We start from the raw sequence: 18,773 nt of genomic DNA, 5'->3' as shown, positions 1-18,773 counted from the left end.
ATAACAGCAACACCCCTTAGGCCCAACACCTCCTATCTCGCTTAATTATTCTGGATAGGCCCTAATGGACTGATTGTCATCCACACTTTTTGAATGACCAAACCAGAAAGCTCACGATGAGAACTCCCAAAACTGATTTGTGCGTCCATGGACACTAATGAGGTTTAGAGAACTCATCCAAGACATTGAGGCATAGACATTTACTTGCTGAACATGCAGTGTGTTTGTTGCGTAAGCTGCTGGCACATGGAACAGATGTGAAACTGGTGTAGCACACTGACATATTGCAAGATGTCCATCCCCTTGACTGAGAATTGCTGACCAGCAAGTCAAACTGCTTGTTTGTGTAATTGAGTTAAATGACATGACACAACAAGGCAAGTATTGGCTGCTGCAATAATGCAAGTAGGTGCTAAGTGAGTGGGCAGTATGAAAGTAAGTGCCCAGTCCTGAGATGCAGCCTGGTTCAATCTCTCACCTGGGTGCCTGTGAGCACAAAGTACCATTGCAGCAACCATTTAATACTATTTGTTTGTGCACTCCAAAATGCAAGTCTGTGCTTCCCAAGTAACTTTGAAGTAGATCCAAAAAGTGTCATGATAGTTGTGTGAGGTTGGCATATGTTGGATGCCAATGTCCATAGTCAAGGGATGCATGTAGAGGGACCACATCCCAGAAATATTTCTCAGCACCAAACAGCTTGGAGACTCCTTGCAGCAGCTCTGATTTCCATATCAAGATTTCTTGATATCTGGCTTGGTGTTGTGACTGGTAAGATGGGAAATTGAATATTAATAAGAGGCAAGTTGCAGTGTTAGTAAGGTTTTTAATTAAGCTATAATTCCCTCTCAATTGACAAGTTGCCACCATCAAGTGAGAAACTCACCTTGTTGCTTGGCAACAACATAAAAGATGCAGCAAGAAGCTCATGTCTCCTCTGCATTTTGATAGATCATGCCTAATCTCAATGTGGCCTCTACTTTCCTGTCTATATACCCCTATACAATTAGATTTTTGACTAAAAGAGTGTAAATTTAACGCAGCCTTAAACATGTTTAATGATTTTGTCTCAAGCTTGGTAACAAAATTCCACAGGTCAAAAAGTACCATTACTCTGAATACATCCTATCTCACCAGTAGGACAGACCTTGCAGAGTTGGCAGCACAGTGATACATAGTTGGGAGAGAATTGCCCTGGGAGTCCTCAACAATGACTCTGGACCCTATGAAGTCTCATGGCTACAGCTTAAACATGAGCAAGAAAATGTCCTTCTGATTCCCACATGCCATTTCCCCTCATTTGATGAATCAGTACTCCTGGAAGTTGAACAACACTTGGAGGAAGCACTGAGAGTGGCAAGGTGCAAAATTATTATCAGCAATATTACTGATTGAGCTGATCAGGTCCTAAAGGGCATAGCTGCTACATGGTCTGTGGCAGATAGTGAGGGAACCAACAAGGAGAAACACACTTGACCTCATCCTGACCGTACATCTATTGCAGGTGCATCTGTCCTTGACAACCACATAGTCCTTGTGTGGCCTTTATATTAAAAATGGCATGATGGAGGGTGTGTGGTGAGTCAATGTGCTGATTAGGACAGATTTTAAATAGATATAGCAACTCAAGACTAGACATCCATGAGACTCTGTGGGCCATCAACAGCAGTGAAATTGTATTTCATCACAATTTGCAATCTCATGGTCTGACATATCCCTCACTCCTATTACCATCAAGCTCGGGGATCAATCCTGGTTCAACGGAGTTTGTAGAAGTGCATGCCAGGAGCAGCACCAGGCATACTTAAGAGTAAGGTGTTCAACTTGCTGAAGCTACTAAACAGGACTACTTGCATGCCAAACAGCATAAGTTGCAAGTTATACACAGAGCTAAGCGATCACACAATCAATGGATCAGATCCAAGCTCTGCAACCCTGCTGCATCCAATTATTAATGGTGGTGGACAATTAAACAACTCACTGGAGGAGTCAGGTCCACAAATATCCCCATCCTCAATGACAGAAAAGCCTAACACACCAGTGCAAAAGATAAGGCTGAAGTATTTGCAACCAAACATACTGAGTGTAGATGATTAATCTCAGCTTCCTCCAGTGGTCTTCAGCATCACAGATACCAGTTTTTAGCCAATTTGATTCACTCCATGTGATATCAAGAAATATTTGGAGGCACTGGATACTGCCAGGCTACAACATTCCAGCAATAGTACTGAAGACTTGTGCTCCAGAATTTGCTGCTCCCCGAGCCAAGCTCTTCCAGTACAGTTACTACATTGTTGAGTAAACGCCAATGTGGAAAATTGACCAGGTAGGTCCTGTACACAAAAATCTGGACAAATTAAATATCATTAGTGAACTCTTGATCATCGATAAAGTGATGGAAGGTGTCATCAACAGTGCTATTAAGCAGTTCCTGCTCAGCAAAGCCCATTCTGGATTCCCCCAGGGTTACTCAGCTCCTGATCACATTATAGCCCTGGTTCAAACATGGGTAAAAGAGCTGAATACCAGAGGTGAGGTGAGAGAGACTGTCCTTGACATCAACCTCTACATGCCTTAATACTGTCCTATTCCCCCTCCCCCACTCCACTCCCCCAGTCCAGGGACTCCCCACATACGTTCGGAACACGACCCATGCCCTCCACCTCCTCCAAGACTTTTGTTTCCCTGGCCCCCAATGCCTCATCTTCATCATGGAATCCAGTCTCTATACACCGACATTCGCCATGACAAGGGCCTCCAAGCTCTCTGTTTCTTCCTTCCCTGATGTTCCCACCAGAGCCCCTCCACTGACACTCTCATTCGTTTGGCTGAGCTGCTCCTCACCCTGAATAATTTCTCCATTGAATCCTCCCACTTCCTCCAGATGAAAGGGGTAGCCATAGGCACCCATGTGGACCTCAGCTATGCCTGTCTCCGTTGGTTATGTGGAACAGTTCATCTTCTGCAGTTATACCGGCATCATTCCCCACCTTTTCTTCCCCTACAGTCACCACGTGCTCCCATGAGGAGGTTGAACAGTTCATAACTTCACCAACACATTCCACCCTGACCTTAAGTTCACCTAGACCATCTCAGACACCTCTGTCCCATTCCTGGACCTCTCCCATCTCCATCAGCTCAACATGGACATCTTCTACAAACACGTAGACTCCCACAGCTACCTGGACTACACCTCCTCCTATCCTGTCTCCTGTAAAAACACTATCCCTTACTCCCAAGTCCTCTGCCTCTGCCGCATCTGCTCCCAGGAGGACCAGTTCCACCTCAGAACACACCAGATGACCTCCTTCTTCAAAGACCACAACTTCCACTCCCATGTGGTTGATGATGCCCTCCAGCTCATCTCATCCACTTCCCGCATCGCCGCCTTTGAACCCCAAACCGTCAACCACAATAAGGACAGAACCCCACTGGTCCTCACCTTCCACCCCTCCAAGCTCCGTATACATCGCATCATCCTCTGCCATTTCAGCTACCTATAAATGCACCCACCACCAGAGATATATTTTCCTCGCCACGCCTATCCACACAGACCATGCCTCCGTGACTATCTTGTCAGGTCCACGCCCCTCCACCAACCCACCCTCCCCTCCAGGTACCTTCCCCTGCCACCGCAAGAATTGCAAAACCTGCACACACACCTCTCCCCTCACCTCTGTCCAAGGCCCCAAAGGAGCCTTCCACATCCATGCATCATTTACTGTATCCGTAGCTCCTGGTGTGGTACCTACATTGGGGAGACAGGACACCTACTTGCAGAGCGCTTCAGAGAACATCTCCGGGACACCTACACAAACCAAACCCACCGGCCCATGGCCGAACACTTCAACTCCCACTCCACCAAGGACATACAGGTCCTGAGCCTCCTCCATTGCCACACCCTAACCATCTGATGCCTGGAGGAAGAACATCTCATCTTTCGCTTAGGGATCCTACAACCACACAGCATTAATGTGGACTTCACCAATTTCATTTTCCCTCCCCCCAACTTTATCCCAGTTCCAACCTTCCAACTTGGCACTGCCCTCGGCACCTGTCCTACCTGTCCAACTTCCTTCCCACCTGGCCGCTGAACCATCCTCTCTGACCTATCACCATTCTCCTACATCTATCTACCTATCACACTCTCAGCTACCTTCCCCTCAGATCCACCTTCCCCCCCACTCTTCCCCCCCCACCCCGCCATTTATTCTTCCATCCGCTTGGCTCACAAGCCCACACTCCCAACTCTGATCTCCAGCATCTGCAGTCCTCACTTTCTCCTCGCCCTTGACATCAAGGCTATATTGAACTGAGTGTGGCATCAAGGAGCCCTAGCAAAACTGGAATAAGTGAATTTCAGGGGGCAACCTCTTTGCTAGTTAAAGTTGCACCTAGCACGTAGGAAGATGGTCGTGGTTGTTGGAGGTCAGTCATCGCAGCTCCAGGATATCACTACAGGAGGTTCTCAGTGTAGTGGCTGAGGCCTAACCATCTTCAGTTGCTTCATTTATGAATTTCCCTCCATCATAATGTCAGACAGAAAAAGAAATGTCTTTAATATTGTGAAACAGATTTTCTCATAAGGAATAGCATAATGAGAATTTGCAAATAGAGACAATCACCAAAGAAATCCAATGAGAATTCAGGAAAAAATTTCTCCACTCAATTGGTGAGAATGGATAACTCATTACCACATGGAATTGTTGAAGGAATTAGCACAGATACAATTAGCAGAAGCCACAGACAAGAATTTAGGAAAATTGAGATGGAGAAAGATGGTAGAAAGTTCAAATGGAGCTGAAAATACAGGCATGAACTAGTTGGACTGAAGGCCTCTTTCTGCATCATAAATGAGCGGAGATCAACATTGACTGCAAGACTCTGGAGTTTGATCACTGGGGAGGTAAAGTTTAAATTTTAAGGTAGTTTGCAATTGGAAGCATTTGGAAAGTACTGCTCAAGTGAGTGAGTTTACTTTCTTCTGTCAATTGACAAGGCTTGCCACATCAACGACTGTGTAAACTCAAAGGCTAATGAGCCCAGTGGAGTTAGAATCAGTTAGAATCCCGACAGAATTCGAATCCCTACAGTGTGGAAACAGGTCCTTCGGCCCAACAAGTCCACACCAACCCACCCACCCAAACTCACTCCCCTACCCTATATTTACCCCCGACTAATAACCAACACTGTGGGCAATTTAGCATGGTCTAACCTGCACGTCTTTGGATTGTGGGAGGAAACTGATACACCTGGAGGAAACCCACGCAGACTCAGGGAGAATGTGCAAACTCCACACAGTCACCCAAGGCTGGAATTGAACCCAGGTCCTTGGTGCTGTGAGGCAGCAGAGCTAACCTCTGAGCGACTATGCCCCCTCAAGTGGACAAGTTAGATATAATTTGAGCAGTGTTAGTGTAGTTTTGCAAATTAGTACAGCTGAACATTGAGTTTGGTCAGTGGAGAGTTAGGTGAGTGAAGAAGAAATTGTTCATTTGCATTTGCTTTTGCTCTTCCACCTCCATCACCTTGCCCTATAGGAATTGATTGTTGGTCCACGACAGAGAAAGGGAGTCACATCAATTCTACAACACTGAATGAAGATACCAATGTGAGATCACAGGCAAGTGATTGGTCAGTGAGTGTTTATTTTTTCTACCTTTTCTGACCTTTATAATATTCTTTCAAAAAACACTCTTGTGATTTATATTGCTTATATCCAATTTTTAAACAGTTTTAATTGTGATTTTTAAGCTTCTTTTCATTTTTTTTTATTTCAGGGAAGAGGTAAACTGTGGCAGAAGAAGCTTGTGACATATATCATCCTAAGGGACACTGTGAGACTGAGGGATCACTTGATTGAGATACATAAGTTTATGATGGGCATAGTCAGGATAGATAGGAAGAAATTTTTTCCCTTAGTGGAGTGATCAGTGACCATTGGACATAGATTTAAGGTAAGGGACAAGGTTAGAGTGGTTGTGAGAAAAAAAAAATCACTCTGTAATGGGAATCTGGAACTCCGTAAGAGTAGCGGAGGCAGAAACTCTAATAACATTTTAAGTATTTAGATGTACACTTGTGATGCCAAAGTTCATAAGGCCATGGGCCAAATGCTAAAAAAAAGGTTAGAATAGTTAGGTAGTAGCATAGATTTGATGGGCTGAAGGGCATTTTTCAAGGAACAATACCTGCATGATTGGGAATTTGCCCTAACAGACCAAACACAATTAACCACAATAATTAGAGCTCACACATGATCCTTTTCAAATAGCATGTGCAGAAATGGGCATTGTTGCTCTTTGCTCACATTTATGCAATTAGATGTTAGTATTCCAACTTGAATGGGATTACTGATGGACCCGTTAGATTACCTTTGCCAATTAAGTCCTCACGTAGAAATTTTCTACTTTGAACAAATAGAGTACACTTTGGTCATGGCAGGGTAAGATAAGTAGGTTGAATCATTATGAAAGTGATGGACATGGTACATCATGGTCACAGGAATAACCCCAGAATTGAAGCTATGTGTCAGATGGAAGGTATAATAATCTTTAACAGATTATTATAATTGGATGTCTTCTTTTGGGAATGAGGGTCATCATTCAAAGGAAAAGTGTGTCAAATCAGCTAGATAAAGCTCACTGTGTGGCATTGTCAGAATGAACCTACAAGCCAGAGGCTATTTTTGAAGAAGTAACAGATGAAGGCAGAGTGGTAGACATCACCGCTATGGGCTTCAGTAAGGTGTGCAACAAGGCTGCTTATGGAGTACAGGGAGAATTAGCCATTTGGATACAGAACTGGCTTGAAGGTAGAAGACAGAGGGTGGTGGTGGAGGGTTGCTTTTCAGACTGGAGGCTGATGACTATTGGTGAGCCACAAGGATCGACCTGGGTCTACTACTTTTTGTCATTCATATAAATGTGAACATAGGAGGTGTGGTTAGTAAGTTTACAGATGACACCAAATATAGAGGTGCAATGGACAGTGAAGAAGGTTAACTCAGAGTACAACGGAATCTTGATCAGATGGACCAATAGGATAAGGAGTGGCAAATGGAGTTTAGTTTAGATATCTGTGAGGTGCTGAATTTTTGAAAAGCAAATCAGAGCAAGACTTATACACATAATGGTAAGGTCCTGGGGAGTGTTGATGAACAGAGACTTTGGAGTGCAACTTCATACTTCCTTGAAAGCAGAGTCGCAGGTAGATAGGATAGTGAACAAGGTGTTTGGTAAGCTTTCCTTTATTGGTCAGAGCATTGAGTATAGGAGTTGGGAGGTCATGTTGTATAGGACTTTGGTGAGGCCACTTTTGGAATATTGTATGCAATTCTGATCGCCTTCCTATCAGAAAGATGTTGGGAAACTTGAAAGGCTTCAGAAAAAAATTTACAAGGACGTTGCCAGGGTTGAAGGATTTGAGCTATACAGAGAGGCTGAACAGGCTGGGGCTGAGGGGTGATCTTACAGAGGTCAATAAAATCATGAGGAGCATACATAGGAGAAATAGTCAAGGTTTTTTTTCCCCTGGGATGAGGGAGTCCAGAATTAGAGGGCATAGGTTTAGGGTAAGAAGGGAAAGATATAAAAGGGACCTAAGGAGCAACTTTTTTACACAGAGAGTGGTATGTGTATGGAATGAGCTGCCAGAGGAAGTGGTGGAGGCTGGTACAATTACAGCGTTTAAAAGGCATCTGGATGGTTGTACAAAGGAAGGGTTGAAAGGGATATGGGCCAAGTGCTAGAAAATGGGACTAAATTAGGTTAGGATATCTGGTTAGCATGGATGCTTGGACCAAATGGGTCATTTATATGCTGTACATCTCTACAACTCTATGACTGAAAATATTGTTGACATGAAATAAGAGACCAAGTCCAAATGACTCATTTTCTAAAATGTCAAGAACTGTTGATGAGGAATTACACCACTGGTGAGAAATAGTACAAGCCATCATTGTCGCACAGATTGGATAAGTCTCCTACACCACAAATAAACAAGAGAAGATGCAGTATGGAGAAAACATGCAGATCATTCTTGACAACCAGAGCCAATGTGCCAGAAACATGAACTGAAGATCCACAAGTAATTGCACCAAATAGAGGCCTGGATATATTTGCGGGCAGAGCAGGAATTGTAGCATCTGAGGGAAATACCGTATATACTCGAATAATAGTCATATTTTTTGGACTACTTTTTAAGGTAAAATTTATGGGTTGACTATGACATGGATACTACTTTTGAGTTGCTGAAATTCATGCCCATCAAAATTCATACTGTATCATAAGCAGAAGCCCAAATGATCTGTAAATGAATTGAATAAAAAACAAATCATGGTAATTCTGAAAACCTGGAGTGGAACACACCAGCCAACAGACTGGAGGACCGGGAGCAGAGCAGACTGGAAGCTGGAGCGACACATAACGGCTGGCACATTTACTCATAAACGTTGATGTGCTGTGAAGAATTAGGGTCAACTTTTACATGAGATATATGGAAAATTCCAGGTTACTTGGCTAGAAATAGGGGGTCGACTTTTACATGAGATCGAGTATTACTTGAGATCGAGGATGTACAGTAATACCTCATTGGAGCACAGTACAACAGTGTAAGAACCGCCAAACATTCATTGGCCTCACAGAAAGACAAGGACAAATGATGCTCCTAGTCCCCCTAAAATACCAGAGGTCAAAGCATTAAAACACAAATAAATAAATGCCTGAAGAACACTGAGTGCCACATAAGAATCAACATCTTCTGAAAGTCTTTCCTACTGACTATATATATATATAGACTGATTGTAAATATTGTACGGTTTTGTTGCAGGAACCTCTGGTGTAAAGATGGAGGGTTAGATGTTGCTTTAAGAGTCCAATCACATGACGTCATTATCATGTCATCGGTCATTTTGCAGGGAAATGTTTAGTTTAACCTTGTTGCCTGGTGAGTGTATAATAAAGTTCATGTTGTTAAGCAATTTAGCCTCCCAGCCTTCTTAACATTATCAATAATGATATAATGAGAATGTGTGTGGGGTAGGGGATGATTATTAAATTTGTAAACGACACAAAGATTGGCTGGATGGTTAATACTGAGGAAGAAGTTCTTTCGGTTACAAGAAAATACACAGATGGGTTCACCAGAAGGGCAGATCAGTAATAGATGGAATTTAACCATGAAAAGTATGAGGTAATGCACTTCGGAAGAAGTTAACAGTTCAATATTAACTGGTTAGTATAAGGTGGTTGAAAGGGAATGCAAACAGAACACATATCTTTATCAGGTGTGGCAGAGATTACAAGAGCAGGGAGATTATGTTGGAGCCATACAAAACCTTTGGTTAGGTCACAACTAAAGTTATTGTGTGCGGTTCTGTTGCCACGCTATAGGAAGGATATGATTGTACTGGAGAGATGCAGAGGAGAGTCACCATTATGTTACCTGGGTTGGAGCATTTTAGCAATGAAGAGAGTCTGGATAGGCTTGGGTTGCTTTCTTTAGTGTAAAAAGCCTGAGAAAGGACCTGTTTGAAATGTATAAGATTGTGAGGGGCATAGGTATCATATCTAGGAAACAGTCCCCCTTAGTTGAACAATCAACAACAAAGGGCATAACTTTTAAGGTAAAAGGCACAAGGTTTCGCAGCAATTTTAAGGAAAACATTTTCACCCAGTTAGTAGTGGAAATCTGGAATGTACAATCTTGTACAGTAGTAGAGGAAAAAAACTACACAATCTTTAAAAAGTGCTTGGATAAGCACTTGAACTGTCATAACATTCAAAGCTATAGGCTAAGTGCTGGAAAGTGGGATTAGTATCAATAAGTGAGTGCCATCTCAAAGGGCCAAAGGGGCTCTTCTGTGCTGTACAACTCTGACTCTATATCTCGCATAATCCTAAATCTGGGCTATACTTCGAAATACATCAGGGCTTGTAAACTGCTTTGGAACAATCTGAGCTCATGAAAGGTACTACAATAAATGCAGCATTATCTTCTTGCTTTTCAGAAATATGTATTCCAAAATATCCTTCATCCGACAACCACTGAAACCACACATCATGGCAGAAACCCTAGTCATGATTTCAAGATAAGGCTCTAGTCTCCAAGACATATATTGTGCCAACAGTATTATTTACTTAATCTACTGTTGCACCTGACTCTAAGTTCTGTGGAGAGTTTTCTTGCTTCATGATTCTTACTCCTTGTTGCTCTGGAAAACCTTCCTTGGAGTAACCGTTCCTGTTCTCTTCAAAACTGTCCAATACTGTTCTTCCATTGGAGGTGTCTCAATGACAAAACAGTTCTCTGTACAAATGAAGTATGTCTCCCAGTGCTGTCCTTCCAAAGCGTCATTGACCACTCTCTCTCTCTTTATGTTATTTATATTCCCTGAGCTGTTCAGTTGTCTTCCTGGAGTGATCATATTTTGGAGATATAATCGAGGAGCTCTTCGTAGTTTTTGACAATACAGAGTGTGGCTAATATTCCTTAAGTACTCAAATCCTATATCTACTGAGAATCCACTATGACCTTCATTGATACCGTAGACATTGTCATGCTTTTTACCTTTACAAAAAAGACATTCTTTGTCTGAACTAATGTGATGCTGTCACTGTTAACAGGTTAATTTGTCTTTTTTTTGAAGAGGTTGTAAGGCAGAGGTGCTGAACTAGCACTAGTGGCCAGCTTTCTTAGATCCAGATTTCTGGGTTTCCATTTTTCAATAACATCAGAAGCTCTTGGAGTCTCAAGAGTTGAAAGTTTCAGTGAATGTCTCCTGGCTGTGACACTCTGAGTTTGCCTTAATTTTTACCCCCTCGATTGGAGAACTACATGTGAGGATCTGTCTAAATGTTCCTTTTTCCCAAGGGGTGTGTTTATGGGATGTTACAATATTGGAACAGTTAATTAGTAATCAATACTGTATCTATCATTCTGTTAAGTTTCCAATCTGTTAAATTATTTTAAATTCTTCTTTCTTTGGTTGTACTTGAACTAGTGTTTAAATAAATTGTGTTTTGCTTAATGTTGAGTAGTTTGTCCAGTCATATTTCATCTGAGACTCTTTTACATTTGACTTAAAATAAGAAAAAGTTAGTGTCTAGTCTACCTTTAAAAAATTTGAGGTGTCTGATTTGGTCCATAGCACTAGTTCTTAAATCTGACAAGACTCAAATTGTTATTTACCTTTTAAAAATATTAGTTAAGGAAAAGAAATCCTGTCCACCTTCATTGATTTTTTTTTAAAACTCAGTTTAACTTTCTAAAGTATAATTGTCACAGAAAAGGAAACCACCATTGGGATGAAATACCTGAATATAAACATAGAACTTAGAAGAGTACACATAGGAAGAGGCTCTTTGGCCCACGATGTTGTGCTGAAAAGACACCATATTAAACTCATCCCTCTGCCTGCCCTTGGTCGATATTCCTCCATTCCTTGCACATTCATGTGCTTATCTGGAAACCCCTTACAAGCCCTTCTCATATCTGCCTCAGCCACTACCCCTGGCATTGCGTTACAAATAAAATAAACAAGGATAGGTTATATATATTGACAACCAAAATGGCATCTTCAATGTTATTACCATCTGAAATATTTTCCCATAGGATCCGGATATAAAGATCACGGTCACTCCTGCTTTGCTCGTGTTGAAAACCAATTGCATGTAGAAATTCATGAGATATCACACCAAAATGCACACACTCTGGATTTTTCAATGATAATATCCGTGCATTTCTTCCAAATCCTACGCTGGAATAGCAGCTATGAAAATAAAAAAAAGTTAAATAAATTAGCTTTCCATCATAAGAAATTAAAAATAACACAGTACATCTGGAGGGAACACATTTTGAAAACATGTTATTTACTAAATTTGCACAGATAAAAGTATCTTCAGGAAGTTCAAAAAATCAACTCAAATGCTTCAGTGGTACAGATTAGCATCTTGATTTTCTTACTTTTTCAACTATACCTCAGTATTTTTTTCTTTATTCTTGATACCTCAAATGATTATAATGAACCCAAAAGCCCTCATTAGAAAGACACACCAGAGGATCCCAATCCTCCTCCAGACACATTCTCATATCATATAGGTATTGCAGGAACCAGCACAGAGGATGCCACAATACAATATAAAATGCATAAGAGAAAATATGTAAAGTTTTGCAAGTTTTTAATGATGCAAAACCAAAACCTCCATCATTATTGGTATGCTCTCAGAGATTCTAAACTCTAAGTAGGCTCAAAAGCATTTTGTTTTAATGGTAATGGATACAGATTTAACTGTATTAACTCATCCATTGCTCTCTGTAATTATGCTTGATAGCTTAAATCTGTCAGTGGAACTAATGAGTCAAGTGACTGATTGCATACAGACAAAAAAGTTTTTACAAGCTCTTGGGGATCTTTCCAAATACCATATATATGTTGAAACTTTTGAAGTTCTAAAATCTTTCAACGTTCTACAAGTAAACACATTGATTTTGAAATAAGAAACATCACTTCATTGCTCTGAGGTTAAAAATCACACAACACCAGATTATAATCCAACAGGTTTAATTGGAAGCACACTAGCTTTCGGAGCGATGCTCCTTCATCAGGTGATTGTGGAGGGCTTGATCGTAACACAGAATTTATAGCAAAAATTTGCAGTGTGATGTAACTGAAATTATACATTGAAGAATTGATTGTCTGTTAAGCCTTTCATCTGTTAGAATACAGTGATAGTTTCACTTCTTTCATGTGTAAATCACAAAACCATTTTTTTTAAAGTTGCATTCTCGGGTTAGCTGTTAACAATGGTGATAGCTAGACAATATGTTGAAGGTGTTAGCCCCTTGTGTTCTCTGTCTATGACCTGATGTTTAGATTGATTCCAATCTAAAAAGTGAGATAACAGAGTTTTACATAAATTCATGCAGTTTTTGAGCTCAGAGTTCTACATGAATGTATGTGGTTTTTGAGCAAAGTGCAATGTAACTCTGAAAGTACCAAAAACATTCACCACACAAAATATATGTGTGCATGTGGGTCTTTGTCTGTCTATGTGTGTGTCTGTCTGAGGTGGGGGTTGTGAATGTGAGAAAATGTGTGTGTAGTGAGTGCAGAGTGTCTTAAGTCTGTGAGGGGGTGCATGTGTGGGAGTCTGTGTGCGCGTCTTTGTGTATCTGTGTCCGTGTGTATGTGAGAGTGTGTGTGTGTAGGAATATCTGTGTCTGTGTGTGTGCGTGTAGTGCAATGGTGATCACCTGTAATGTGACATGAACCCAAGGTCCCGGTTGAGGCCCTGCCTATGGGTACTGAACTTAGCTATCAGCCTCTGCTTGGCCACTTTCCTCTGCTGCCTGTCCCGAAGTCCACCTTGGAGGATGGTCACCCGAAGGTCCGAGGCTGAATGTCCTGGACCACTGGAGTGTTCCCCAACTGGGAGGGAACCCTCCTGTCTGTTGATTGTTGTGCGGTGCCCATTCATCCGTTGTCGTAGCCTTTCCACCCAAAACATATTAAAACAGCCATTTCCTATGGACAAGCCCTATGCATACACCAGATCTGCTCAGATGAGGAGGAACGTGACGGACACCTGGAGGTACTCAAGGATGCCCTCACAAGAACGGGGTACGATGTTCAACTCATCGACCGCCAGTTCTGACGAGCCACAGCAAGGAACCATAATGACCTCCTCAGGAGACAGACACGGGCTGCAACTGACAGGGTACCCTTCGTTGTTCAGTACTGCCCAGGGGCTGAAAAATTACACCATGTTCTTCGTAACCTGCAACTTATTATCAATGAGGATGAGCACCTCACCAAGACCTTCCCCACACCTCCACTACTTGCCTTTAAACAACCGCCAAACCTCAAACAGATCATTGTTCGTAGCAAACTACCCGGCTCTCAGGACAACTCCATACAACCCTGTCACGGTGGACGCAGCAAAACGTGTCAGATTGTGGACATAGATACCACTATTATGCGTGGGAACACCTCCCACCGTGTACATGGCAGGTACTCATGTGACTCAGCCAACATTGTCTATCTTATACGTTGCAGGCAGGGATGCCCGGAGGCATGGTACATTGGAGAAACCGAGCAAAGGCTACGACAACGGATGAATGGGCACCGCACAACAATCAACAGACAGGAGGGTTCCCTCCCAGTTGGGGAACACTCCAGTGGTCCAGGACATTCAGCCTCGGACCTTCGGGTGACCATCCTCCAAGGTGGACTTTGGGACAGGCAGCAGAGGAAAGTGGCCGAGCAGAGGCTGATAGCTAAGTTCGGTACCCATAGGCAGGGCCTCAACCGGGACCTTGGGTTCATGTCACATTACAGGTGATCACCATTGCACTACACACACACACACACACAGACACAGATATTCCTACACACACACACACTCTCACATACACATGGACACAGATACACACAAACGCGCACACAGACACCCACACATGCACCCCCTCACAGACTTAAGACACTCTGCACTCACTACACACACACACACACTTTCTCACACTCACAACCCCACCCCAGATAGACACACACACAGACAGACAAAGACCCACATGCACACATATATTTTGTGTGGTGAATGTTTTTGGTACTTTCAGAGCTACATTGCACTTTGCTCAAAAACCACATACATTCATGTAGAACTCTGAGCTCAAAAACTGCATGAATTTATGTAAAACTCTGTTATCTCACTTTTTAGATTTGAATAAATCTAAACATCAGGTCATAGACAGAGAACACAGGGGGCTAACACCTTCAACATATTGTCTAGCTATCACCATTGTTAACAGCTAACCCGAGAATGCAACTTTAAAAAAAATGGTTTTGTGATTTACACATGAAAGAAGTGAAACTATCACTGTATTCTAACAGATGAAAGGCTTAACAGACAATCAATTCTTCAATGTATGATTTCAGTTACATCACACTGCAAATTTTTGCTATAAATTCTGTGTTACGATCAAGCCCTCCACAATCACCTGATGAAGGAATGTTGCTCCGAAAGCTAGTGTGCTTCCAATTAAACCTGTTGGATTATAACCTGGTGTTGTGTGATTTTTAACTTTGTACACCCCAGTCCAATACCGGCATCTCCGAATCATGATTGCTCTGAGGTAAATAAGATAAGATTTACAGTAACCTGGCAAATACAAGTGCTGACAAGAATATCAAACAAGTGGTGACAAGAGAAAAGTTTAAATCTCCAGGCCCCAGCATTTCTTTCTTTGTAGAAACGTTTGAAAAACTTTAAACTTGGAAAAATCCACACTTCTGCGTTTCAAATCAAACTTGCATGTAGATTACCAAGAGGTTGTGCAGAATGCGTTAACATCATAACATGATTTTACATAGTTAAAAATCACACAACACCAGGTTATAGTCCAACAGGTTTATTTGGAAGCACTAGCTTTCGGATACACTCCCACATTTACACATGCACGCTCTCACAGACTTATACCCCTTTACACTCACACACATACTCTTATTGACACTCACAACCCCTCCCCCCACCTCCCACAGACCCAAATGCACATATACATAAATAAGTTTGTGGGGTGAATTTGTACTTGCAGAATTACATTTTACTTTGCTCAAAAACTGCATGAATCCTTGTAAGATTCTGTAAATCTGTTTTTTAGATTAGAATCAGTCTGACCATTGTGGCACAGGCAGACAGTCTCACACAGGGCAGCTCACACCTTCAATGCATTATCTGGGCCAACATGATACCAATTGTTAAAGTTCACTTGAGAATGTAACTTTTAAAAACATTTTGCAATTTACATATGAAAGAACTGAAATCAACATGGTAATTCTAAAAGATGAGAGTTAACTAACAGTCCAGATCTTTTTCAATATATAATTTTAGTTACATCACCTGTAAACTTATGCTATAAATTCTGTATCTTACAATCTTATACTCCACAACCATCTGATGAAGGAGCGGCGCTCCGAAATCTAGTGCTTCCAAATAAACCTGTTGGACTAAAACCTGGTGTTGTGTGATTTTTTAAACTTTGTACACCTTAGTCCAACACCGGCATCTCCAAATCATGATTCTGCATGTCTTTAGTAGAAGAAAGCTGGAAACACTGTTTTCAACTAAGAAACTGTAATTGGCCATTAAAAGATATAGGGCTTTCTCTCACAGGTTCCAGCTATATGTGATATGACATTGTTACACTGCAATCTAATAATGAGCAAAATAGCTATTATCTAATTATCTACACCTCCTTCCTGGTTATTTAATTCTATCCATTAACAATTTTCAATTTAATTTATTCTTACTCTGCCCGGTCCCACAAAGTTACTGCCAATCTCTGAGATAAAGAGAAAGGTACTACAATTATTAAATAACCTGTCTGAAAGGGTTTAAAAATAATAGCTTAATAAAATAATTTGCAGAACAATATTTAGAGGCAGACAGTTGTGAATTTCTAGCTGTGGATAACTGACAAGAGCACAAAAGTGTTAGTTAAGCCACTTGTTTTAGGAGCTAACTTTTCAGAAAGATAGTAAAGGAATAATAAGATAATGCTCACAGGCAAACAAAGAGATTATTTCTTCATTGAATGTTAGAGCCTTGACAGAAGTCATTAAATCACACTAATTGATATTCACAAATCAGACATGAACTGTTATGCAATGACAAATAGTAGACTACCGTGGAATCAGATATGATGACATGTATATGGCTTCACACTAAATGTGTATTATAATTCAATATCAAGGGATCATTTTAGGAGCACCAAGTCAGAAGTTAATTCAGGAGAAAGTGAGGACTGCAAAGGCTGGAGATTAGAGTCGAGACTGTGGTGCTTATGCCAGACACATTGATTGTCCTGCTCCTCAGATGCTGCCTGGCCTGCTGTGTTTTTCCAGCACCACACTCTCGACTCAGAAGTTAATTCAGTACAACTATCTGGATTAAATAGCTATTCTTCTTGGAATGCCAAAAGTCATTGGGAAGGGACTAGAATATACAGATTGTGGGACTAAATATTCACTGATCACTATAGATTTAAGGAATAATTATGGCTACTGAGGTGAAGGGAATGTGATAACCTCATCTGGAACCTGATAGATGGAGTTAGGTCAGACATTGAGGATCTAAGATTCACAACCATGTAGTGACATCTATTTAATTAAATCTTAAATTTTCTACTGCCACGGACTGCAGGAAATAATGTAACTATTTGTTGGGAGATAACTAGTTGATGGGGTTTACTATTGGAGTAAGAATTTAGTTATGTGGATGACGATATGTGCTGTCCAAAACAATGCATGACTAGGTCCATGACGAGTCTTTGCTACACACCATTGCTCCTTGAACATTGGAGGATAAAAGAAAAATAGAGGCTGGTATTTTAGGGTCCTTCCAAAGTCTCCCGTTGGATCAAATATACAAAACCTTAAACACAAGAGCCAGCAGAACAGCTTCTTCCATGCTGTTATGAGACTTCTGAATGGATGTCTCAAATTTTAAATTTAATGTTGCTCTCGCTCTTTGTGCACCTTCTCTGCAGCCATAACATTGTATTTCTCACTCAGTTCTATTACCCCTATGCACTTTTTATGGTATGATCTGCATGTGCTGCACACAAAACAAACCTTTTCACTCTACTTTGTGTATGTGGCAATAATAAATCAAACCAAAACAAATTCTAGGAGGGGGGGAGGGCAGGTTAGACAACCTCCTCATGAATCTGCTCCTGGGCCTGGCCATAAACAGGTCCAGGCAGCAGTCCGTGGAGGGGGTTGCTAGGGCCGACTGCCTGCCCCTCTTCCACGGTTATGTTAGAGCCCAGGTTTCCCTGGAGAAGGAGCACACGGTGTCCACCAACACCCTTGAACTGTTCAGGGAGAGGTGGGTACCATAGTGAGTGGGCGTGTATTATTTCCCCCTCCAACTCTATTTTGATTTAATCCCTGCCCTCTCCTTCACTGTTTGAGCATGGAGCATTGCCCTTTGATGTGAGGGGCACTGTTTGTCACTGGCCACTTGGGTGCTTCCTTTCTTCCTGGTGGTGGAAATCGAATAAAGAGTTGTACACCTTGTTTCTTTCACTGTGTCTCACACCTGCACACACACAACATGGGTGCTGGGGACAAAATAAGCACTTCCATGGTTAGGTGGTAATGTGGGGTATAAAAAAAAGATTAAAATCTGCTCAGTTTAGGGGACTGACTCTGAGCTGATTGGTCACAGCCAGTGTAATGTGCACAAGTAAATAATGGGTGACTTGGTGATAGGAAACCAACCAAAAAAAAGAAAAATATATAAACAGGAGATTCACCTAGTGTGGAAGGGGGAGTACAGGTCAGAGGACCTCCTTGTGGGTCTGTTTCTGGGCCTGGCCAAACTGACCATAAACTGGTCCAGGCAGTAGGTCATGGAGGAGTCATTAGGGCCGACTGCCTGTCCCCCTTCCGCGGCTCTGTCAGATCCCGGGTGTCTCTGGAGAAGGAGAGCTGTTCAGGGAGAGGTGGGCACTGCAGGGAGTGGAATGTATTATTTCCCCCTCCAACTCTATTTTGATTTAATCCCTTCCCTCCCCTTCACTGTTTGATCTCGCAGCATTACCCTTTGATGAGAAGGACACTGCTTGTCACTGGTCACTTGGGTGTTTGCTTTCTTCCTGGTGATGTAAATTGTATAAAGATTTGTGCAACTTGTGTCTTTCACCTACACACACAGAACGTGTGCTGGGGAAAAAATAAGCACTACTGCAGTTAGGCGGTAGTGTGGGAAGAA

General features: G+C 41.8%; 1 protein-coding gene across 1 annotated transcript in view; it reads right to left on the bottom strand.

Moving 5' to 3' along the window:
- LOC148147005 (low choriolytic enzyme-like) overlaps positions 1-18,773 on the bottom strand; it is a 263,028-nt gene that overhangs the window by 87,173 nt on the left and 157,082 nt on the right. Inside the window, exon 7 of the mRNA XM_087996181.1 lies at positions 11,592-11,770. Coding sequence (XP_087852307.1) covers positions 11,592-11,770 — 179 coding nt within the window. The remainder of the gene's footprint in view (positions 1-11,591; positions 11,771-18,773) is intronic.

The sequence above is a fragment of the Chiloscyllium plagiosum genome, unplaced genomic scaffold (genome assembly GCF_037043375.1).
Source record: "Chiloscyllium plagiosum isolate Xiang-an unplaced genomic scaffold, Cpla_swu_hap1 HiC_scaffold_18, whole genome shotgun sequence".
NCBI classification, from domain to species: Eukaryota; Metazoa; Chordata; class Chondrichthyes; order Orectolobiformes; family Hemiscylliidae; genus Chiloscyllium; species Chiloscyllium plagiosum.
The sequence above is the reverse complement of the archived record's forward strand: the minus strand, read 5'-3'. Positions and strand labels throughout refer to the sequence as shown.